Source organism: Poecilia reticulata, chromosome 14 (assembly GCF_904066995.2).
Source record: "Poecilia reticulata chromosome 14, P_reticulata-male-v2, whole genome shotgun sequence".
Taxonomy (NCBI): Eukaryota; Metazoa; Chordata; class Actinopteri; order Cyprinodontiformes; family Poeciliidae; genus Poecilia; species Poecilia reticulata.
In genome coordinates, this window is record NC_088843.1 from 6,156,268 (window position 1) to 6,180,414 (window position 24,147).

The window sequence follows — 24,147 nt, forward strand, 5'->3', positions numbered from 1 at the left end:
TCTTTCCAATTCTTATTGTGTTTCAGATTAAAAAAGTTGTGATCTACTTGTGTCGAAACAACACCATCCAGACTATGGAAGAGCTTCTGTTTGAGCTGCAGCAGACTGATCCAGTCAATCCTGTAGTTTTGCACTGTGACAATCCTCCCTTCTATCGCTTCGCTGCCAGCAGCAAAGCCTCGACTTCACAGACAGGTGAACAGATGGTTGTTTTGGGGGGGATTTTGTCTGTGTTATTGTGACAGAAAGTCTGTAGATCTGAAATCTATTCTTTATTTGCAGGCACCACATCCAGCAGCAACACTGTGGTGGCCGGTCAGGAGAACCTACCGGACACAGATGAAAATAAGCTGGTCAGAGAGAATGGAGAGCGGTTAGTTACATTTCCCTATACTGAGAGTCAAAGCGTCTCTAATCTTACTACAAATAGAAAAAAACCCCACAAATGACAGGAAAATGTAGAAACTTTGAGACTGATTTCCATCTTTAATGTCCTACATTCAGGAGGGCGAGGGCTCACAACAGGCTGGAGTCCCGCTACAGCAACAGCTCTGGAGGTTCCTATGAGGATGAAAAGAGTGAGTTACCTTATGACAGCATGTCAGTGTAAAAAGTCCAGAATCTAGGTTGTGTCTGGTCTTACAAAAGCAGGAGGTCATGTGGAAAGAATGTTAAAGAATCCGGAATATTTCTCCTTTTAGTCTAAAATATACACCACTCTAAAGCTTTAAGCAAGTTGTTACTATTCTGGTAAAACTCTCCAGGGTGAGTCAAAAATAGCTGTTGGGAATTCCCCTCACATTTTCAGAGTTCTTTGTCTTTTGCTATGTTTGGCAAATATTTTGTTTCTAAAATAAGGCTCATCTCGGTTAATATCTTTATGTGTTTGTTTTGAATGACCTCCATTCAGATTTTTAATCAAAGAAATATAATGACATTACCATATTACATTGGGTTTTATATAGCTATCCAATGTTTATTAGCGGTCAATGTGGTGCATTCACTGCTTACATACAAAGATAATTGATAACCAATCAGGACCTGTCAAGCCTAAAATCATCTAATCACCTTCCAACCTTTTGGTTCTTATTTACAATAGCTTACATGAAAAGTATACATCAGATAATCTGGTTTAACAGCATCTTCCAAGCAATTATATTTTAGAAAACTACTGAGCTTATAGGTTTTGCCTCTGGTGGTTGCCTGGAAACCGGTTCCAGCTGCAGTTAAAATAACATATAGTTGATTTATAATGCATTAATAATGTTTTTTGTTTTTTATCTAATCGTTGGCTGGGATTCTTTCTTATACTTACTTTTAAAAAAAGTACAAAAACATTGTCTCTAAATATAATGCCATCTATGAACATCCCTTAGCAGTAGTAGCTCTTGCAGGACTATAACACTGTAAAAATGAATGATTCTCAATAGTCCAAGTGCAGAAGGATGAAGTGTCCTTGATTTTATTTTTGATATTTTCTTTTTGTAGATGACCCTCTGCCACCATACGCTGGATGGCTTCTTGGTGTTTTGGAGACCAACCGGCCTCAGCCCTTACCCATGCCTGTTAACGGGGGCTGCTGGGCCCCTCTGGTAGACTACCTTCCAGAAACCATTACTCCCAGAGGACCTCTGCATAGGTATGCACATGTTGATTGGAATCTCAAACCAGTGGCACAAAAAAATGGGTATGCACTAGATGTGCAGCACTAAAGGAGGCTCCAAAGCAGTGGTGTAAAAATGTTTTCTAGTCGGCATTTTCCGTGTTCAGCAATTGTTTGTACTTATATAGCTGATGGGAGCAATAACAGAAGCATAGCCTTCCTTCACCTCTACTCCTGTCCACCACTCACTCAACACACTAGAAGCATTAGGCAGAAACCAGATAAACCAGATGTTGTTTATATAGTTATTATTTAGGAGGATTTGCCATGTTTTGTTTCCCACTTGCCTAAACCTTTTATTACAACACAGTGCAACAGACGGGACTGTTTAACTTCGAGAAACTTGAGAATCATAAGCTTCACTTTTGCTTCTTACCAGGTTTTCCTGTTTAATTGTTTCCTGTTCAAAGAGAAGCTTAACAAGTTCCAGCATGAATCATGCTTACAATCAGTTTTGACCATCAGACTTAATTAGTTTTCACTGAGTAACAAATGCACCTGGCTAAAGTTACTTCCTTGTTTAACCTGTTGACACACATCTCTTTGTGCCAGAAATGAAACTGTAACAGGCTTGTGATTGTTTTTTTTTTTTTTTGTAGTTTTGATTCAACAATTATATTGTTTTATCATGTATGAAAGAGAAATTAAAGAGTGCAGAGAGCTACGCTAAGTTGCAAAGGTATTCACACGCCTTTGGTATATTTTAGTAGGACCTTTTGTGATAGACCAATACAAAGTAGTGCATTATTATAAGGTGTGAGGAAAATCTGTTTGTTTTTTGGGGGGGTAGGAGGGCTGAGCGAATCTGACACTAAATAAACAACCAGTTACTGTAAAAGGGTTTTTGTTAATAATTATTCTAAGAAAGGTCCAGTTGAAGTCCAATTGAATACAACCTTTTCACATTAAGTAGAATTACCAAGGGACGTTGGAGACCTTTGTAAGAGTGTTGTGTGTGAAAAGAGAAAAAATAAAATGTTCATTAGTTTTGCCCTCATGATTCTTGCCTGTGCGTTGGCCTTTAGGTGCAATATTGCTGTCATCTTTATGACTGAAATGGTGGTGGACCACAGCGTGAGGGAAGATTGGGCGTTGCACCTGCCCCTGTTACTTCACGCCCTCTTCTTAGGTGGGTGTCTGCAATACGCACAGCTTTGATCTGCTTTGACCTGATTTATACAAAACATCTTAAAAGCTCGTAGCTTTTAATTACAGAGTTAAAGGTGGAATGAATGGAACATTGACCTAAAAAGATAAAAATATGTTTCTGATCATTAACATTATTGTTTAAAACCAGCAAAACAGTCTGTGAGGTGTTATTCCTTATATCAGATATGGAGCTTCTACCATCATTTCATTTCATCTCCACGTAAATTAATAAGCTGTTTTCTACTAGGCAGACAAACACATTCTGTATAAGTATAAAGACAAACCTTAGCTGCCAGGTTTGTCACTGTTAGACCGTCTTCTTAACGAAATACAAACATCAGATAAATACTGTTGTCATTTTGTGCTGCCATAGAAAACTAGAATGCACTTCAAAGCTTATGCATTCCTGTATTCATTTATCATTAGCAATAGTCCATGTTTTATATAAAAAAAGACAGATGAACACTCAGCAGTTAAAAACAACGTAGACAGTGTTTTTCAGCTTATTTTGCACCATATACCAGATTTTTCCTAACTGAATGTTTGTTTGTATTTCCAGGTCTTGATCACTACAGACCAGAAGTTTATGAACACAGCAAACGCCTCCTTCTTCACCTCCTTATTGCTCTCTCCTGCAACAACAACTTCCAGGTCTGAACGCACTGTGTTAACAATCCATTTGGATGCTCAATAGCAAGACTGCTAACTTTATTTCTTTCTGTGTTTGCAGGTAATAGCATCAGTGCTGATGTTGACGAGGGAAATCACAGACAATAAGACCCTTACTATTAAGTCCAGCTACCACTCAGAGTATCAGCAGTCACGTGAGTAGTAAATATGATTTTCCTGTGCTGTTTACAGTTCTCAATACTTATTTGCAGTTGATAATATTGGTAGCTCACATTTTAACCCTTGCTGTCACGTTTCTTTAGAAGCGCCTGACTTCCTGCGAGAGTGGCAGGCGTCTCCTGTGGTGGACTCGGGACTCAGTTCCACCTCCAACTCATCCTCTGCCAGTCTGGGTGGTGGGAGCACTGGAGGCAGTGTTGGAAATTTGCCCCTCGTAACTCCAGATGACCTTGAAGATCTGGAAAATGCGCCCAATGAGACGGACGAGAAAACAAACAAGCTTATCGAGTTCCTCTCCACGAGGTAATGCCACAGAGACTCTTGTTCATGGGTGCTTTAGAGGATGTGTGTGAAGAAGAGCATCTTTTTTTTAATGTACACCGTGTGCTGCGTGCACGTTTAAGTGCTTGTTTAACTTGTGTGTGGTGCTACTGGTGGTGGGTATACAGTGCCTGGAGTACTGTGTTGTTCTTGCTCAGAGCTTTTGGGCCGTTGTGGGCACACGAGGACATCACTCCAAAGAACCCCAACTCCAAGAGCACAGACCAGCTTTCCAACTTCCTACGACATGTTGTCTCTGTCTTCAAGGAGTCCAAGTCTGGTGAGAAACCACTTTTCTTGGTATTAAAACTACAAATACTTTTTGCCTTTTACTAAAACTCAAATATTGAGCTATAATCCTTTGAAAAGTATTTAGTTGTTTATTTGGGGTTTTTTGTCCAACTAAAATGATCAATCTAGCTTTAATGTCAAAAATAACCTGAATAAGTACAAAAATCAGATTTCAAATGATAATATTTATAACTGGTAAATAGTCATCCAGACCAACCTGGTTTTATGTGAAACTTTTTTTTTTTTCAGTGAAACATGAACAACTTGTTTAGAACTCAATTAGACGTACATCTGAACTTTTACTAATCTAATCCAAAACCTTAATTTTACTTATTGAAATCACTTGGAGATGGACCTACTGCTGCTGTCGGTTCATTGTTAGACTAACAAAAGTACGCCTGAATTCGCTTGATTTTTTGCTTTTTGTTAACTTCATGTTGTCAAGACAGGTTTTGTTTAATTAATTTGATTCCATAGGTCATGCAGTGATTAGGCCTGGGGTCATTATTGAAGCTAAGCTAGGCTTCCAAACAAAGAAAGTTACTTTCTCACATAAGGTCATGTTGGTTTGGAAATTGATGTTCCTTTAAAGAATTAATTTCTAATTGAGTATTTTGAGCCTTTGGTATTTACTCTTAAATTTTTGGCAAATTAAGTATGCCAAAAAAGCAAAAATAAAAGAAAGGGACAAATTCCCTTTTGAACATTGTATATTTGACACATTTAAATGAGTTTCCATGTGTTTTTATTCATCTGTCCATCTCATCTTTCTGTTCAGACTTCCACCTGGAGCAGCAGCTGAGTGATGTGGCGTTGCAGACAGCTCTGTGCAGCTCCTCGCGTCACTACGCTGGGCGATCCTTCCAGATCTTCAGGGCCCTCAAACAGCCAATCAACAACCACGCCGTCTCTGACCTGGTCTCACGCCTTGTGGAGGTGGTGGGAGAACATGGGGACGAGGTGCAGGTGAGAGTGAACGTTTTCAGGCTCGAGGCATAAAGCAACTTTGAGACATACCCGAGTTATTTATTTAGCTTATATGTTTCAGGGCTATGTGATGGAGGTCCTGTTGACGCTGGAGGCTGTAGTGGTGAATCTAGCAGAGTGTCTAAAGAACAGTGATCTCATGGCAGCTCTCACAAGGTAGGATTTTCAATGTTTAACTGCAGTGCACTACAGTTAATAGTACACAGAAGTATCAAATGTAATATTAGGTGTGTAAAGGTACACTAAAATTATGGAATGTAACTTTTCTCAGTATGATTTGATCAAGAGAAACAAATCTTTTTTGTTTGACTGAATCATGTTTTAGATCCTCAAAGAGTGTCTAGGAAAGAAGTGATTGGAGATTTGTTTTAACTATTTTCAGTTTAATTAAGGAAAATTATATAGCCAATCTTGGATCATTGGTACCAGAATAAAACCACCTAAAGTGTTTAATGATTATGATGGTTATTTTGGATTGGATGAAAATGTTTATATCACTTTGGAGTTGTTTTGATATATAGAGAGTTGAGTGTGTGAGTGTTCCCTGAATGCACCTTAAAAGTTCAGCTGTTGGGATTTCCCCTTTCCTCAGAGGAAATCCTTCTAGGATGTCTGCTGCTGTGTAGGTTATTACACTGACTGCAGGATTTGAACCTAAGCTTTGTTTACATTAATTTTAAACTTGTTTCTGGTTAGTAATTAAGCTAAGTTTTGTAAAATGCTCACAAACCTTTAGTCCGATTCTTCTTTCGTTCTCTGTTATCATTGTAGCTCAATAAAATTAAACGTAGCTTTCCTGGAACATCAGACTTTTGCAATAACTCTGTCTGTGTGTGTTCAGCTTCAAAGTAAAAATGCTTTTGTTTGATACACATGCATTTTGAGCCAAAGGGGCTGAACCCAAAATTTCTGGTGCATATTTATATACCGTTGTATCCCTAGTAAGTATTCACATCCCTTAAACCTTTCCATATTGTTGCTTTACTAAAGAAAACGTCAGTGTATACTTTTTTATTTTTATTTCTAACCAAATCACAAGCACATATATTTATTGTGAACACTATGATTTGTAAAGATTTAACCAAATTTTGAGCTAAACAATCTTCTGTCTTAGAGAGATTAAATGCAGTAGGGATATAAACAGTCTCGTTTTTTCGTTGTGTTTTATTTATAGGACATCCTCACCAGACTTTGTGATGAGTGACAAACTGATGAACAGAAAGAGCACAGGTCAGCTGAACTTCCCTGGCCCTGGGTTTGCTGGTCTCTCATCACAACGACATCAGCGCTCCTATTCTGTCCCCAAGAAATTTGGCGAGTGTGGTAACGTGTTGAGTGATCCTCCCCGCAGTGCAACTCTGGATCGTATACAGGCAAGACAGACAGATGTTTTTTTAATCAATCTTCAATAATTAAGTGTAGTACAACTTCCTAATTCCAGTGTCTTTTCAATTGACAGGCTTGCAACAGTCACGGTCTGTTGTCCCGCGTAGCGAGGACCCCAGGGTCCTGCACATCATCGACCAATCGTATTGATCCTAGTGCGCTGTCAGACCCTTCACACGTTTCCCATCCCTCATCGATCCTGGCCACGGTCTTCTGGGTAGCTGTGTCACTCATGGAGTCCGATTTTGAGTTTGAATACCAGATGTCTCTTCGACTTGTTCACAAGCTGCTGTCAAAGGTAAATAAGATTGATACAATTATAAGAACAGAGATTATGGCAGAGTTACAGGTGAAAGTAAAAGAGTACAACCACTCCTTAATGACTGTTTGTGCTATTCTTTATCATACTGTCAGCTAGAAAAATGTTCTTATAAAACATCCCTGTAAAAGACTTAGAGGGGCGACTATAACACTCCTCACTGTCTACAGCCTTAAGGTGTATATAAAAAAGCTTTAGCTTAGGAAAGCTCAAACTGCTTCTATTGCAGGTGCCCCTGGACAGAGCGGAGAACCGTGAACGACTGGAAAAGCTGCAGGCTCAGTTGAGATGGAGTGGGTTCTCTGGCATTCAGCAGCTTTTGCTGAAAGGTTTTACCTCCCAGACGACATCTGACCTGACTTTACAACTATTCTGCCAGCTCACGCCGGTGTCACGAGTGCCTGTTGTTGATAGCTCACAGTCTATAGGTGAGTGATGTTAATCAGCCTTTTTTTTATCTTCATGTTGTTCTGTGGATAGCAGCAGACTTAAAGATGTACATTTGATGTACTGCATAACTCTCTGTCCTGCATTTTTCATTTTCTAAAGGTAAGAATAATAGGAGAAAATGTTTTTCAGATGTTTTTAGACTCTCCAAATTCAGAAGTTTACATATTAAAAAAACATGAAATCATCGTTTGGGCTTTTCCAAATTGTGTGAAGAAAAAGGAAATATTAGTGTGTCTAAACTTCTTAATTAGAAGAAATTTTAAAAAAAATCTTCTAATAAGTTGTCCAGCTGCTCTAAAACTGTAAATGTTTGGTCTGATTAAATCGGAGATAGTGAGAAAAAGGGTTATATCTTTTTATGCCACACATGTAAATATGCAACTTAATTTGATTCTATGAACTGAAATCCAGCTTCTTGTCTGTCTGCAGGTTTTCCTCTGAACGTGTTGTGTCTGTTGCCTCACCTCGTCCAGAACTTCAGCCATCCAACACAGTTTTGTAAGGAGAGCGCTGAGAGGATTGCACAGGTGATTTTAACTTTTTACTGCTTTTTGCCTATTTTATTTGTGCTGTTGGCTACAGTGCTGTATGTTTCCTCGATGATTTTACTGGAAATGACATGAAGCGGTAAAGATCCCACTTTTTGTGTCTGAAAAAATAAAAAATGGTTGCAATCTTGATGGTGGATCAGATAAAAATGCAGTTCAACGCTTCGTCGGTTCTGGCATGGCTCTGTGGTATTTGGCTCTTTCTTTCTAAAACATTTTACGTCACTCAGGTGTGTCTGGAGGAGAAGAACACAAAGCTGTCCCACCTGGCACATGTGATGACTCTCTATAAGACCAGATCCTACACGCGGGACCCTTTCTCATGGGTCAGTGTGGTCTGCCGCTACCTCCACGAGGCGTTCTCCGATATTACACTCAACATGGTCACCTATATGGCTGAGGTAAAAGCTGCTAAAACATCCCTTTCCTAATTTTATTCCTAGATTTTTCAACTACTTGGAGGTTAAGGAAGCGGAAATCTGAGTAAAGATGCCATTCGGCTGCTATTTTGCTGAGGTTTTTTGCATTTCGTTTGTATGAAAGGACACTGAGTCACTGCGACACTCCTTTTAATCAGGAATTCTGCAGTTGCTTTTCACTTACTAAAATATCTGCCTCTACATGTCTCAGCTGCTAGATAAGGGCATCCCCAACATGCAGCTGCCTCTTCTTCAGATCATCTACTGTCTGCTCAGTCACATGGACCTGACAGCTGTTCAAGTCAAACAGTTCAATGGTGATGTCATGAAAACAATCGAAAAGTTTGTCCATGTAAGTAGTTAATTCCTCTATGTTGCTTTTATTTTTAATAAAGTTAGATGATGACGCAGTCTCCTGCGTTCTATTGATGTTGTTTAATGTGTCGTTTCATAGACGGTACACTGGAAGGACGCTTTGAACATCCTAAAACTGGTAGTTTCACGTTCTGCCAGTCTAGTACACCCGTCGTATATCCACTCTCAAGGAGATCTTTCCAATCTTGAGGTCAGCAGAGTGTGGGATGGTTCAGCTAAGGCTCTGCCGGGGAAAACCCTGGATTTCACGTTTGACATCTCTGAGGTGAGCACGAAGCCCTTCTTAAGCTCTTTATTATTTTTACAACTTGCTTACTCTTCCTATATTATATTTAATAGAAATTCTCCCTGTTATTACGAGGTTAATTAAGACAATATAGAAACATATGAAAAAGCATAAAACAAGCTGAGTAAAGCAGGACAGGACAGATGCCTTTAGCATAAACAGATTCGGACACAAAAGCATCATGGCAGAAGGAGAGAAGGAGGAAATAAAAATCTATTTAAACTACTGCATGACTTATAGCTGGCTTTGTGTTGCTCTCGCAGACACCAGTTATCGGACGTCGCTTTGATGGGCTCCAGGGTTCTGGGGGCAGAGAGGGGAAGGCCAGAGCTATGGCTGTAACACGAAGCACCTCCTCCACCTCCTCTGGATCAAATTCCAACACCATCCTGGTGCCTGTCAGCTGGAGGCGTCCACAATCATCTCAGGTAGTTTAACACCCTGGAGGTGTCTCCTTGTTTCTTACCTTCATGTGGATGTTTGCATGTTTTAAAATAGTTTTTACATTATGCTCCTACGGTTTATGTGTTTAAAATGTACAGCAAGCTACTGTGCAGGGACAGAGTAAGCTTACTTTTTTCACTTTACTTTTTCTACATTTCTAACATGTTTTAAAATAGTTTTTACATTATGCTCCTATGGTTTATGTGTTTAAAATGTACAGCAAGCTACTGTGTAGGGACAGAGTAAGCTTACTTTTTTCACTTTACTTTTTCTACATTTCTAACATGTTTTAAAATAGTTTTTACATTATGCTCCTATGGTTTATGTGTTTAAAATGTACAGCAAGCTACTGTGTAGGGACAGAGTAAGCTTACTTTTTTCACTTTACTTTTTCTACATTTCTAACCTTTTGAAGGTAAACATTCAATGCACAACACACAATGAGTACTCCATGTGGTGAACCAGTTTTTACAGATTTAAATGGAAAATAATTCAGACTAGCCTGCCTTGGAGCCAAATTAAAGCATTTAGCATGCCAAAATAAGTACATCTTCATCAGTGAAGACAGTGTTGGCATAGCATGCCACAAAATTAAGCAATGTTATTATCAGACCATAGCTGGAGTATTTAAGTTGTGGTTATGTGAATTCATCTAGGTTTTTATAGGTTATTACAAAACCCTGAATGATGTCTACAAATAATGTATTAGCCTGGCTTAGCCAGAGATTAAATTGCAAAGGCTAAAGATTCTGATATGCAGAACGAAAAGGATTCAGTGTTGTTCTGTTTTTTAAAAAGCCACTTATCTTCATACATGAGTAAAATTTAGAACAGATCATGCAGTAATGCAGGTGGGGTATAAAATGTAGTTACTGCACACTGATCTTTCACAGTTCCTGGTTGTTTTTCTTCTTTGAACTACAATGTTTTGGCCTTGCTATAAATTTTCTACAGTATTTTATTTGATAAATGATCTTATTGATAAATAAATTATCTGTATTTTATGTCTCTAATTTATCAAATAAAATACTTAGTTTTTAAAATTGTGATTAAAACAAATGTGTTCTCATTTTTAGATGCTAAACATGACAAATAAATTGAATGAATGATTATAGTTTTCTAAAAGAATACAGTTCCTTGTATATAAAATGAATGATAACGGAAGCATAATGCTATTTAGTTTCTTGTTAAACATTTTTATTCATTGCTGTTTTGCCCCACACAGAAAAGAACCAGAGAGAAGCTGGTAAACGTCTTGTCTCTGTGCGGACAAGAAGTGGGACTTACCAAGAACCCATCCGTAAGCTACTTATTAACATTATCATACAAGTGTTACAAGTATTTCCTGTTTACCCAGTATAACAAAATCATTTTTCTCCTAGTTCAGGCTTTTGTGTTTATCCAAAGCCGCCTTCATTAGCTCACAATGCTGATTCTTTATGTTCATTCTGCTCAGGTGATTTTCTCGTCCTGCGGTGACTTGGACATGATGGAGGTGCGGGAGAGCGGGGTTTCCTCAGAGGAGGGCGGCACCAGAGAGGACACCCTGGATGACACTGCCAGCGAACAGCAGTTCAGAGTTTTCAGGGATTTTGATTTCCTGGATGTGGAGCTGGAGGATGGGGAGGTGAGAGAGGTTTGACTGAAAACAATTTCCACCACCTGTTCAATTTCTCTCTTTTTTTCCCTGTTTTTTTTAACTCTATTTGAGTTTTTGTCCTCCTTCAGTGTCTAAAGTGAAGTGTATTCCTCTGTTGCTCCTTGTCTGTCTCTCTATTTAACTCTGTGTCTTTCTCTCTCCTCCCCTGCTGCCCAGGAGCTTCAGGTAAGTCGTCCCACACTAATCACCTAACACAAGCTTTTATAAGCGCATTGGTGCTGCTGGCTCCCTTTTTCATGCTGAAAATTACTGCTTAATTTTGCTCTCACAGCTTGGTTCTACATTGCTGACATTTTTGCTGTATTCTCTTGTGGGATAAACTGTAAGACTAAATGCATATTATGTCCCATTGAGTAACAGTTTCATTTTGCTTTTTATGCTCATAAAGGCAGCAGCTTGACCTGAAAATGAGTTTTGCAGTTGGGTCCTCTCTTCTCCCAATGTGTTTATGTCTGTGTGTGTGTTTAATCCAGGGTGAGACTGTTGACAACTTTAATTGGGGCGTGCGGCGACGGTCTCTGGACAGCACCGAACTGGGAGACCTGCTGGAGGAGAGCCAGCACTCAGGCAGCACCCCGAGTTTGGGTCACGAAGACCCCCACGACTCAGACGAGTCCTCAGAGGAAGAGGAGTCCTCAACAAGCCAGAGCCTCTCCCACTCCCAGCTTGTGAGTAGCCTCAGTTTTTATACTAAATCATTATTCCCATTAGAGCTTTAGAAATATAATCCATATTTTCCTTCTGATTCCAGACCAACCCTTCTCCATCAGAGGAAACCAACCACACTGATTCTCTATCTACTTCTTACGACATCTCAGCTGAACACCAGCCTTTGAATGCAACAACCCCAGGCCAGGGAGTCCTCAGTGATGATCACGGAGGCCTGCATGTGAGAAGCATTTCAGTTACTTGTTATATTGAAGTAGATGAATGTGTTACTGTGACTTTGAAAACAATGATTTCCTTTCCTCAGGTGAGGCTGTGTGGTGAGGATGAGGACACTCAGGCTCAGGACGATGAGTTCTCTCTGAGCGCTCATGAGCTGCCTCACGGCTCAGACTGTGGCGAGAGCTTTACCCTGGATTTACCAGGCCAGCCTCAGGATCAGCTCTTGAATATTGCCCGTGGTCTCAACCCAAACTACTGCCAGCCACCGCTGGACTTTCTGCCCAGGTAAAGAAATTGAAATGCAACTCTGATGTTTTCAAGAACGGTTTCCTAAATGTGAAGAAACTTTTTTTTAAACAATAGTATTAGCTATGACCGCTAGAAATTACTGATCAGGCCCCAAAATATGGGAGAAACTTAAAGACAGTTACAAAGTCGGGCTTCTGTCACCTGTAAAACATGGATTAAAGGAAAAAAGTCCCAGTAAGAAATAGAGAAACTCTTTTATGTGTTCATCTTTAGTGGAATTGATTACTGCAAGTATCTAAAGTGACTCAAGAACAGTTTTTCATTTGTAAGCTTTCTGACTACGTTTCATTGTTTGAATACGTCTTTAGGTTTAGATCAAATCAAACTTGTTTATATCATATTGTTTTTTTCTTTGTTTCGTTAAAGCCTACGTGATGATGTAGATGACCTGGAGGATCTTGGGTTTCCACCTCCTCCCTCTCCTTTTTTCTCTGCCATCTTGGCTGCGTTCCAACCGACAGTGTGTGATGATGCCGAGGAGGCGTGGCGTTGTCATGTCAGCCAGCTTGTGACAGATTCTGATGGGTCGTGTGCCGTCTACACTTTTCAAGTCTTCTCGTCTCTCTTTAAGGTAAAACACAGGAAGAACTGGCTGAAAATACTCATAATTAGAGATATTCTGTCTACTCAAAACACGTTGCTTTCTCTGGATAATACTGAAATTAGCCATTTTTCAGTGTTTTATCTGCTGATCACCAGTATATCAGCAGATAAAATATTGCCGATACCATATCAGCGTAAAGTAAATCTTTAAAAACTTTTCATTTTGCAGAACATTCAGGGGAAATTCTGCACCTTGACAAATGATGTCGCTACATACCTTGGTGAGGGATTAAGGGGCATTGGGTCAAAGTTTCTCAAGTCCTCCCAGATGCTGACCACATGCTCAGATTGCCCAACAATCTATATTGATGCTGACACGGTGAGTGCTGTTGATACTTGGTCTGGATCTTCTCATGCTGGCAGCTCTAATGAATGGATTTTACTCTCATGTTCTCCCTCTTCGTTGTTGTACCTTCCAGATTATGTCCTACGGTCTCCTGGAGAAGATGAAGTTCAGTGCATTGGAGCTGCAGGAGTATCTTGATACGTACAACAGCAGAGAGGACGCTGCTGTTTCGGTAATTCTACCTTTCTTACTGTACATATCTTCTATTTTTCAATGCAAATGTGCAATTAAAAGCATTTCACCTGCCTCTCTCAGTGGCTGAGGAACTGTAAGGATACGTTTCCTAGATGTCCTGTTGAAAACGTGGTCACCTGCCAACCTGGAGACTCAGAAGAGAAGGTACATTCTTCACTGTAAAATACAAACTTTTTGAATTTTCCTGAAAACAGATTGTCTAAATGCCTCAGCCTGTTCTCTTGCTTCTCCACTATGCTGTGGCACTAAGCGGTTTGCCTTATCTGCTCGACTAATTCTTTATACCCTGACTTTAGCAGTCATGGGGAATGCAATGCTTTGCATGTGTTTGATTGATGGTCTGTCTTCCTCTCACCTCACTCTGACGCCCTAACATGCTCTATCGCTGTGTAGCAAATGGAGTCTCTTGCAGTAAGTTATCTCACAAGTTTCTCTACTTTACTGAAATAAGTTGCTTAACTTGCTTTTCACAAGACTATCAGCTAATTAACTGTGTGCCTGTGTAAATCTATGAAGAATAAGTAAAAATGTGTTTTTATTAATACCAGATCATCTGACTTCAGTTTTTCTCATGACTCTTCCAGCAACTGGAGCTTTGCCAGAGGCTCTATAAGCTGCACTTCCAGCTCCTCTTACTGTTCCAGTCCTACTGTTCGCTCATTGGTCAGGTTCACGCCATCAGCTCCGTGCCAGAGGTAAATCACATCAATTCTAACAGAGGAGACGCATAACAGCTTTTGTACTTGCATTACAAAATTCATCCTGCACGTCTCTAGCAGTGTAAAGCTTTAAAAATCTCTGTTTTACAAACGATAAGCATTCTTTATATTCTCTTGAATGTAAGGCACTGTATGATCTTAAAAAAAAAAAATCCTTAATTCAATTCCTTCTGCCACAAGAGTAGTGATGTTAAGGTTTCAGCACTGGGTCTCACTAGGTTCAACTTTCCTTCTGTAAGGACGTGAAGCTTACTTACATGCCTAACCTCCTCCTTCCACCCCTCAGCTGCTAAACATGTCTCGAGAGCTCACGGATCTGAAGAGCAGTCTGCAGGCGGCAGAGGCAGCTGTAGCTAGCGACCTGGAGCACAAACACTTGGCCCACACCCACGCACACGCCGCGCAGTTGGCAGCCATGGTTGTCCCTGACTTTCCCACCTCTGAGGTAGCGGTGCAGGCCATACTGGAGTGCCTTAGGAGCCACGAGTTCACCAAAGCTGTGTGCTACATCCAGGAGTGCAGGTGAGGGAGGCTCTGGAGATTAAAGAAATGTGGTGTAAAAGTTTATAATGAGATTTTCCTGACTGTACAATGAAAAAAGACAAAAACAATGAAATAATTAAACTGAAAGTTGACAATGTTGTTCATTATATACCATAAAACACCCCAAATATTATGTAAATACATTCACACAAAGCATGTGCTAGTTGTCTGCTCTCCCCTTGAACCTGTTTGATCTCCTCATCAGGAGGCAGTGGCCCAGCGGTGTGTTTGGCGGCAGCTCAGAGACCGAGGTTCAGACACTGCTCAACATCTACTTCCGTCACCAGACCCTGGGCCAGACAGGCACCATCGCTCTGGTGGGCTCCCGGCAGGACCTCAGCCTCATCTGCTCCAAGCTGCTGGAGCTCAACGGCGAGATCCGCGACATGATTCGCCGCGCCCAGGGTTACCGGGTCGTCACAACTTACCTCCCCGACTCCAGCGCCTCCGGGACAAGCCTCTGACAGGACCTCAGGGGCCCCCAGCCCCCTTGCTCCCCTCCTTCGACTCCCCCACACATCCAATCATTGAAACCAGCTCCGCCTTCACCATTTCAACCTGTTCTAACAGAGCATCCACACACATGGCCGCTCCCTCCTCCGATATCTCTGCTTCCTCGGCTGCACAGCTTCAGACAGACGCCTCACAGCCTGACCCAACAGCAGAACCAGAACCATGTGTAGATGGGGATGTACTCCTCCCACTGCTGTCCTCACTGTCATCCACTGCAAACTGTGATGTCTCTTTGCATGATTTCCCCAAACCAGGCCAGCGAGATTACACACTGCCGCGCACAAGACAGCCAAGGAGGATTCATTTCAGTGGGAACACAAGCCTGTACAGCCCTTTCAGAGTGCAGTCATCACACAGGTCTGCTCTGTCAGACAGAACCACAGCGTCCTCATTTCCACCCAACGTCCTCCCGACTGTGGCGTCAGAGCCGAACTCCCTCACTCGCTCTGAATCAAATGTTATTTTTCAAGGCTCACATCTTCCCCGTTTTCCGCGCTCCCCGTACAAACACCCAGACAGACACGACTCTGCCTCAACCTGCTCCCATGCTCCATCATCATCGTCATCATCTCTTTCTCCTGCTCCAGCCCTCCCTCCCTGCCCCACAGGCCCCGAGGAGGCCGCAGCATGGGGGTGCTGCTGCTCCCTCAGAGAGGGAGCGACGCCCTTATCTCGCTACCTCGGGAAGGTGGGGCAAGCCGCGCTGCCCTTGTTGAAAGTCGGGGAGCTCCTGAATACCGAACCGTCGGATGTCCAGACCTGAAACGTCATTTTATCATTTCTAATCAAAACACCAGATCTTTGCATCTGGAGAAGTGACACACATGAAGATTTTCCTCACACGGGTAAATCTTTAAACTTACCGGAAACTAGAGATTGCTGCGTGCTGAAAATGAAAGTCCTGATTTTATTTTCAGAGCTGCATATCGTAAAAATGTCAGCCTAGTTTTATTTCTGCTTGATCTGGACCTGTGAAGGCTTCTAGCTTGGACCTGTCACTTGCCTCTCAGAGGAACTTGACTGTCGCTGCCTTCTTCGGTAAGGTGGTGATGTGGTGAAGGCATCATAAGAAGCAGCGAGGAAAATAGCTGTGACACTCTGTAGCATCACTGGAAAAGTTTAATACTTTGCACCAAATGAGATGTTTATTAGTTCGTTTTTTAAATGTAACAGAAGATTATGTGACTAAGAGAAAAGGAATAACGGCTTTCACTTTTCTCTGAGATGGAAAAGCCAAATGCTGGAGGAGCTGTTTTGAGATCTCCACTGGAAGAAGCTGTGCAATGCATGAGCCCAAATATTCTACTGTACCCCAGAAACAAGCTCCACCTGGGACTGACTGAAGGACTGATGCGGACGCTTGAAGCTCATTTCCTATTGCTGCTCTGCATCAGCCAATCAGCTCTTCCTCCGACTACTGTGGCGAACACTGGTGGACTGTTTGTGCCGTTCTGTCTGTGGCATGCACTCCTCTCTGGCTAGCTGTAGCATCATTAGCGAGCGTGCGCACTGTATTTCTCACTGTCGTGCTCTGTTATATGTTGTGTTCTTACGCCAGGAGGACGTTGCATGTACATTCAAATATTTCGTCTGTCGGTAAACCTGTTAATTATCGTTAGCATGGCACAGCCATGGTAGCATTGTTTATGTATGGTTTGTAGTTGCACACAAGGGAAATGCTGACATCCAGCTAATATTGTTGGTGTTAAAGCAAAACCCAACTGCTTACCGTCATCGGCCCTCGTTTTCCTTTCACTGTACAAATGTCTTGATTCCTATTTATATCCGATCAGCAAGACAGCACTCGTTTGACTTTTATATTGATGTTTGTTCTTTCAGACCCAACTGCCATGCATGCATCTTCAGTGTTCTGTATGGAGTGTTGGAATTATTTATTAACAAAATCATGTTTTATCTGAAAGATACATTTGTGTGAGATGCACATGGGAGCTTCAAGCTCAGGCGGGTGTGTTTTTTTGTTTTGTTTCCTGTGTGGGAGAACGTGTGTTTGCATGCCATACAAGAAGTTGCACATTTTTAAAAGCTTTTTAGATGAAGACGGTAGTTGTTTTTTCACCGTGTAAATACTTTTACAGCTTTTGTGAACTTGTTTTGAGTTGGAGCTCTGTACAAATTGGTGTCAAAGTAAAGACATATCAAAACTACTTCTCTGATTTCCAGTCCATCACTGAGACACACAGGATAACACACACCTAAGGAGAATTTGGAGAGACCAATTACCGGTCATGTTTTTGGACTGCGGGAGGAAGCTGTGGTACCCAGAGAGAAGCCATGCATGCAGAGGGATAACATACAAACTCAATACAGAAAAATTTCAGGGCAGAATTCAAACCCAGGACCTTCTGATGGCTCGATCAACTGTGCAGCCTCACATGCAGCTTCCATACTTCAGATTTGACAGCAGGCACCGTCTTTAAAATTATTACATAATCCAATGTATACAATCAAGTTTTTCTTCTTGGAACCACTAATGACAAAATTGTTTTTATTTTCCTTTTAAAGTGCCCAATAGTCTCTGGTACATTTTCTGTCACACAGTTTGTGCATGTGTAGTCTTGCAATGTATTAAAGTAAATCAAAAAAAAAAAAATTGGGAAGAATATTTTTAGAGAAATTATATTGGGTAGCTTAATTTCACAGAAATCTCTCTTGTAAAATTACTTAATGAAAACCAAAAATTCAGTGTTTGAGCAATTTTGAATATTGTGAAAACATAGTAAATTAATGCCACTCCCTAATCAGCTAAACACACGTGAATGTTTCCTGAGCCTCCAATTGGTCTTGGTTTGTTACTCATTGATGGGGAAAACTCCTGACTGGACAGATGTCCACAAAAGGTCAGTACCAGAGCTGTTCAGAGTGCCGTAGCCAACCAGTAATAGTGAGGATCATCAAGCAAATTCCATTTAGAATGGAGGAACTTTACAAGGAGCTGGAGTCAGCATCTCAAGATTCACAGTATGTCAAGCCACTACTCCTGAACCAGAGATGAGAAACATCTGACCGGTACCAAGGATAGAACTATGAAGTGATCTAAAGTTTGAAGAAAATTGCTGTTCATTTGGAAAAGGTTTAAAATTCTTCTCACTTCTTCCTAGACCCAATTCTAAAGTACTGCAGGATGGATTACAATTTGTAGATGATTTGAACCTGCAACATCAGCCACAGTATTACACTTTTAATTTAGGTGTCAAGTGATCATTTTAAACTAAATGTGAATCAACTTTAAACCCTGAAATACACAAAACTGAACTTCAGTAGAAACTTTACTCCACCACCCCAGCCCCAACCTCAGCATCCACAATTCTATGACGTGCAATTTATAATTTATTAATTTAGCATTTTACAAAAACACATAGTACCCAGAGTGAACCCTCTAGCAATTTGAGGGGTTGTCAGATAATCCAGCTGGTCAAAGGTTCAGCATGTTGCAGGCGAGTGAGGGGCGGCTTCCAGTGACGGACTTGAGCATAAACCTCAAACTCTCAAAGCATGCAATGAAATTCAGCCACTATCGAATTAGCTCAGACGATGTATTTGAAGCTGTAGGTGGCGTCACATGACAGCCTCATGCCTTTACAGCGGCAGCAGAGGTCTTTACGGTGAGGCCTCTTCATGTTGATGTGCCTCTGCTTCTTCTCACAGCTGCAGCAGGTCTGAGAGCAGCCCTGCAGAAATATTTAAGGTCGTCTGGTTACGTTCTCAACTCTTCAAACGGAAAACCTTTAATGCCAAACCCACGTATTAAACGCTCAGGTAGTCAAATGGGAGGTGCTCTACCTTACAGACTATGGACTCCACTCTGTAGGGGTTAAACCCCACCTGGCACTTCCGGCAGAGCTGCTTGTAGTACACCTAATGGAAATATAACTAAAGTTATTGATGGAAATCCGGGGCACGCTACAGTTTGTAGCCGATCACTCACCTTACTGGAGCCAGAGATGCACCAAACATAAGCACTCTCCCACCGGATGTTGCACTTTTTACAGTGGAAGAAGCCATATCGCTGTTCTAGGAACTTAACACACACAAAAAAAAAAAAATAAATAAATGTACAGACTAAATACAAATAAGGATACGTCATATAGCGGATTTTAGAAAGTTTCGGATCTTTTAATCCAACAAGTTGTCGAAAACCCACCTGGAAGTTTGGGCTCTTGGAGGCTCGAGGAATCGTAGTTTTGACGCCGTTTTCCACGTTGTCGCCACTGTGATCCGTGTCAGCATCAGACTTGGCTTGGTCAGAAGCTTCCACTGGGTCCTGTCCGGCGCCGTCGCCGAGACTCTTCAGGAAGACCCTGCGGTCAAACACCGGCGAGTAGATGGACACAGGTCTGAGGAAGCGCAGGTTGCTCATAGGCGGCGTGGCCAACAACGCCTTCCCCTCCGCTTTGGTCACATCGAGGCTCTCATGCGTGTCGCAGCTGCTGCAGGAGGCGGGATGTTCGACGCAGAGCAGCGTTTTTGGACCTAGAGAACACTGAACCACCTTGTCCACCTTGGCGTTCACCTGCACGCCGCACTCTTTGGTGTCCACCTTCCCGCAGGGCGGTGGAGGTAAACTGGGGTTGACTTGGGACAGGATGGTCTTGCAGATCTCCAGGTAGTTGAGGCCCTGAGGAATGAGAAAACGGCCGTCTCCCTTCCCCCAGCTGCCGCCCTGAGCTGGGGGAGCTCCATAGCCGCTGCAGGGGAGGAACGTGGACAGGAACCCCTCCATCCTGGAGCCGTAAGACAGGTGTGAGAGGCTCTTTGTGGGATTTATACAGATCCGCTCTGAAAGGCACTGATTGCTTAATTAAAGCCTGGGCGTGCGGGTTTAAGCTGAATTAAGTAAAACGATCCAAAACTCTTCAGAACCACCCAAAGGCAAATTATGAGCCTACTTTAAAAAAAAAAAAAATTTAATCTAAAGCCAATGAAAAAAATTACAATTTTAAAACTGGTTTTAATTTAAAGCACAGACAAATCACTAATATAAACTCAAAGTTGGCAATAGTAATCTCTATAGTGAACAAGTTTGGAATTAGAAAGAACTTTATTGCCTGGTGCCGTAGGCTAAAATACATTTACTGTTCTGCAGACTGTGGAGACGGAACTGCTCTGGGTCAGGTCGTTGATCTGATGGATTCTGGAACTATAGTGACAGAAGGGAGGGGTGGAAAAAAATGTGTCCGGGCTGAGAGGAGGTTGGCTGAAATCCTGTCTGCATGTCTCTGGGTCGCGTATATGGAAGGTTGCAGCCAATTACCTTCTCAGCAGAGTGCATGATGCACATATAGATGCGATGAGGGATTTGATGATGAGAGTTTGGAAGTTTAGCATCATCTTAACTGGGATATAAACTTTTTATAGGTGTCATATGAAATACGATCCTCGCAGACCGTTGTTGGTGAGTATTTAGCTCCAGTTATTTGGCACTTCTGGCTCTCCTCCATTTGTAAGCGTCTACAGTAGAGCTCAAATCTCGTATATGTGGTATTAGGGCGCCCCCTAAAGGTCATGTTGAACCTGCATCGGCACACAAAGAAAGATGTAAATACGCCTCTCTTTTAACGTCCCGGAAGCCAGTGGATGTTTCTGTAGAAACACTTAAAATATACGTTTATTGGCAAACAGATAGTAGCTTCATGTGGTTCAAAGACACAAATGCCAGCTTAATTAAATATGGAAAATAGGAATAGTTTAATGGCTTGTCTGTGACACCAAAAATAAGTATTTTAAGGCGACATGAACAGTGGCGTTCATGTGTTAGAAAGCACTCAAAGTGGTAGGGATACTTCGGTAAAGATGGACAGTGTTTTATAATTTACAATATTTTACAGAAATAATTAGCATCCCAATGATATTGTTATGATAATTTGAGGGTAATAAGAGTATGCGTTGTTTTTATTTATTAATTATTGCTTTTTTTAAAAATACAAAATATTTTTTGACTAACATAAAAAAATATTTTGTAACTCTATTGGGCTTCTAGGTTTAAGAATCAGATATTCAAATAAACTTGCAAAATATTCAAATGGAGGTTACAAAACAAAATTAAATTTTTTATTTTTTTTTTTCTAAATTGTGCTACCACGTTAAACTATAATATTGTTTATTCTGCTCAAGTTTTTTGTATTTTAAAACTTGCTGTCCAGTAGTTTGAGACGCTTTCGTGTCCTCTGAACTTGATAAAGCGTCATACAAGTACAGGCCTTTTACTTTTTTTTTTCAAAACACGTATGTTGTTATAGGTAGCCATTACTGTAGAATACCAAGTAAAAGTGAATCTGTATGACTTATATCAACATTTGAATTGAGATTCATATAAATTCGCGCGTCACTTGAATGTCTCAGTAAAACTATCAGGACTCGCCTTTAGGTGGCGCTACACGTTCATCAATAGTTTGTACCCATGGGCACTGAATCTAATGCATATTGGCGCCATTTTGGAGCTAGGAGGGGGAAGAGAGCTGCAGAGGAGGACACGATTTATTACAATTCACGCTTACAGGTAAGAAATGCACAAATAGAGAAATTCGATGGATCATGGACTAGTTCTATGTTTATTCGCGCATGTGAAAAAAATATATGAGCAAGTATACAGCGGTGGGGTGGGTTGATTTCCATGCGGCGAAAGGAGGAGTGCAGCCCGCCTTCCTCGCCTGTGTTCTCGGTTGCCTTGTCTCGATTCTCCGCGTTGCTTTGACTTGGTCCTGCGCCGTAAAATGGTTAGCCGGGATAATATTAGCCTGTTGGGTTAGCTTACTGTCACCACAGTGGAAACATGATGTGCCGTCTTAGTTGTACGCTTGAAATCGGGACAGTTCTAGCCACATAACGGTAGTTAGCCGGGGTGTTTTGTTACTGTCTATCCGCCCTCTGTCACTGAGATTGCTGCTGCTAATGTTAGCTCTACCATGCTAGTTGATGGTGTGCAGACCGACAAGCTAACAGCAGCTAATTGTGTTAGCCACATTATAGCAACCGAGCAGTCTGCATTTACATTCTGCTGTGGTGCAATGGCAATAACTTCTTTGCTTAAAAGTGTTGTCCGTTTCTCCTACTGAAAATGATAGTGCCGTATGCTGTTTGTATTTAGATATAATGCCTTTGTTGCGGGAGGATTTTCTTTCTTTTTTTATCGCTCATAATGGCTGCTTTATTTTGCCGTAGCACGGATGGGCAATAATAACGCTAACGCATAAAAACATATTTATGTTGGAGTTTGCATAATCGAAAGTTGGCATTTTGGGCACTAAATGTACTGTAGTCAAGGATGACGGAAGAAAGCTGGGCTTTACCAAACCTGGTCATTGCATCCTGGTTTAATTGGTCAAACTCCAAAGTTAGCTGAGGAGGAGGAGTAGATTTTATAACCGCATTAGCCGTCAGAGTAGTTAAAGCACTTATTGTAAACGATGAAAATGAAGTTTCAGTCTGATACCAATTGCTGTAATAAAATTTTGAAAAAATACTGCAGCAATAATAAAACTAAATTAAGGAATAACACAAATATAATAATAAAATAGTTACTGTAAATATGTTTGTGAAAATAAACTATGCACAAAATGCTTATTTAAAAGTATTCCGAAAAAATACACATTTTCATAAAACGGTATTCCATAATGGTATTTTCTATTATCATACACCTGTGATAATAGGAAAATAAATTATTCTGTTAAAATAAAGGAAATTGAAAATGTGCATGCTTAAGAATGTACTGTGCTTGATTGTAGAATAAGCTTTATAAATAGAAAAGAAAATATATAGTGCATGTAACTGTTATTGCACTTGCAAAAGCAGCAGATAAGTTTTGACAAGAGAAACACATAAATAATTAAATAAAATATGTATTTAAAATAGCATGTCGTGATCACATTTTATCTGCATATCCAGAAACCCTGCATGGAGGAATTATCCAAAATATTTACCTGTCCAGAAACTGGTTTCAGTGAAGCAGCAGGAGTCAAATAAATCACCAGGATACAAAGGAGACTTCAGTAATCCCGTTACTGCATGCTGATCATTTGACAACCACTTTCAGCGGCTGCTTTGTTTGTTTTTACAGCTGTCGTCTTGATAATTATCTACAAAGATTACAGCCAGATGTTGTAAGAAGTGTTTGGAAATCTGGATTATATGATTGGGATGTTTTCACCTTAATGAAAGAATAAGAAGTCAGGATTTTATTGCTTTATTCCACACCTGTTCTATTTGACATGTAAAAAATAGTGTGAACTTTATTTCAATTGAGCAGTTAAATGTAACTTTCCAAACTGCCAAATTGCTCTTCTAATTTCAACGCAAGTTTGTTCTTCAATAACTGTATATACACACTTTTCTGTTCTTCTCCAGCATTGCAGTGATGTGGTTGAATATTGTGATGGTATCAATTCTGGTTAACTTTCACTTCTCTTTTCTCCTGTTCAGCCCAACCCCCCATCCTGTTGTCGTGAAAGACAGAGTCCATCACAGCAGCAATGAGCGTTTGTTTTTGCCAAGTAGTTTGTAATTGGATGGATCTGAAACAAGAGAGCCGACCAAACGTTGCACCAAAGCAGTCGTTTGCAAGGGGCAGCATTAGACACATTGAAAATAACAATTACGATTCAGCATGCTGTATTGTTTTCCCCTTCCAGTAGAGATCCCAGTCAGGCTGCACTGGTCACTACAGATTGACCAGTTAATGTCTGACATGCTTTGTTTACAAACTAAATGTTAGCTTAAAAACAAATGTGTCGTAGACATTGACTAAATAAAGGCATGTTTATTCATAAAGCAGCTCTGAAATCTGCAGTAAATTAAAGAAAAACAATATTATTCTCCATTCATGCATCAAAGCACAACTCTAAGATATGGAACAGGAGCCAAAGAAGGC

General features: G+C 40.9%; 3 protein-coding genes across 11 annotated transcripts in view; 2 read left to right on the top strand and 1 right to left on the bottom strand.

Moving 5' to 3' along the window:
• The window catches only part of fryb (furry homolog b (Drosophila)), a 48,971-nt gene extending 31,543 nt beyond the window's left edge, over window positions 1-17,428 (top strand). For 2 of the 9 annotated variants that reach the window (XM_081615673.1, XM_081615674.1), the window contains exons 35-66: window positions 27-195; window positions 283-373; window positions 505-578; window positions 1,489-1,639; window positions 2,689-2,792; window positions 3,372-3,463; window positions 3,543-3,636; window positions 3,745-3,964; window positions 4,111-4,262; window positions 5,052-5,239; window positions 5,322-5,416; window positions 6,435-6,633; window positions 6,720-6,944; window positions 7,195-7,393; window positions 7,845-7,942; window positions 8,194-8,364; window positions 8,594-8,734; window positions 8,837-9,022; window positions 9,307-9,471; window positions 10,713-10,787; window positions 10,944-11,123; window positions 11,621-11,815; window positions 11,899-12,036; window positions 12,121-12,320; window positions 12,711-12,915; window positions 13,117-13,266; window positions 13,367-13,465; window positions 13,549-13,632; window positions 13,882-13,899; window positions 14,073-14,183; window positions 14,494-14,729; window positions 14,956-17,428. In XM_081615673.1, coding sequence (XP_081471799.1) covers window positions 27-195; window positions 283-373; window positions 505-578; window positions 1,489-1,639; window positions 2,689-2,792; window positions 3,372-3,463; window positions 3,543-3,636; window positions 3,745-3,964; window positions 4,111-4,262; window positions 5,052-5,239; window positions 5,322-5,416; window positions 6,435-6,633; window positions 6,720-6,944; window positions 7,195-7,393; window positions 7,845-7,942; window positions 8,194-8,364; window positions 8,594-8,734; window positions 8,837-9,022; window positions 9,307-9,471; window positions 10,713-10,787; window positions 10,944-11,123; window positions 11,621-11,815; window positions 11,899-12,036; window positions 12,121-12,320; window positions 12,711-12,915; window positions 13,117-13,266; window positions 13,367-13,465; window positions 13,549-13,632; window positions 13,882-13,899; window positions 14,073-14,183; window positions 14,494-14,729; window positions 14,956-15,214 — 4,764 coding nt within the window. In that variant the 3' untranslated portion in view covers window positions 15,215-17,428. The other 7 variants (XM_081615679.1, XM_081615681.1, XM_081615675.1 and 4 more) reach the window with 6 other exon arrangements.
• Window positions 17,429-18,598: 1,170 nt separating this feature from the next.
• On the bottom strand, window positions 18,599-20,026 carry zar1l (zygote arrest 1-like). Its single transcript, XM_008427332.3, has 4 exons — window positions 19,426-20,026; window positions 19,210-19,302; window positions 19,065-19,139; window positions 18,599-18,952 (listed from the first exon to the last, which is right to left on the bottom strand). The coding sequence occupies exons 1-4, from the start codon at window positions 20,002-20,004 to the stop codon at window positions 18,809-18,811; spliced, it is 891 nt and encodes a 296-aa protein (XP_008425554.1). The 5' UTR covers window positions 20,005-20,026; the 3' UTR covers window positions 18,599-18,808.
• Window positions 20,027-21,624: 1,598 nt separating this feature from the next.
• Window positions 21,625-24,147, top strand: part of pds5b (PDS5 cohesin associated factor B) — a 29,314-nt gene continuing 26,791 nt past the window's right edge. Inside the window, exon 1 of the mRNA XM_008427331.3 lies at window positions 21,625-21,780. The gene's annotated coding sequence lies outside the window, so the exon portion shown is untranslated. The remainder of the gene's footprint in view (window positions 21,781-24,147) is intronic.

Coding starts and splice junctions, on each gene's coding strand:
- zar1l (XM_008427332.3), bottom strand. CDS start 20,004: ATGGAGGGGTTCCTGTCCACGTTCCTCCCCTGCAGCGGCTATGGAGCT. Junction 19,303..19,425: donor CCAAGAGCCCAAACTTCCAG/GTGGGTTTTCGA, acceptor GTGTGTGTTAAG/TTCCTAGAACAGCGATATGG. Junction 18,953..19,064: donor TGGAGTCCATAGTCTGTAAG/GTAGAGCACCTC, acceptor ATATTTCTGCAG/GGCTGCTCTCAGACCTGCTG.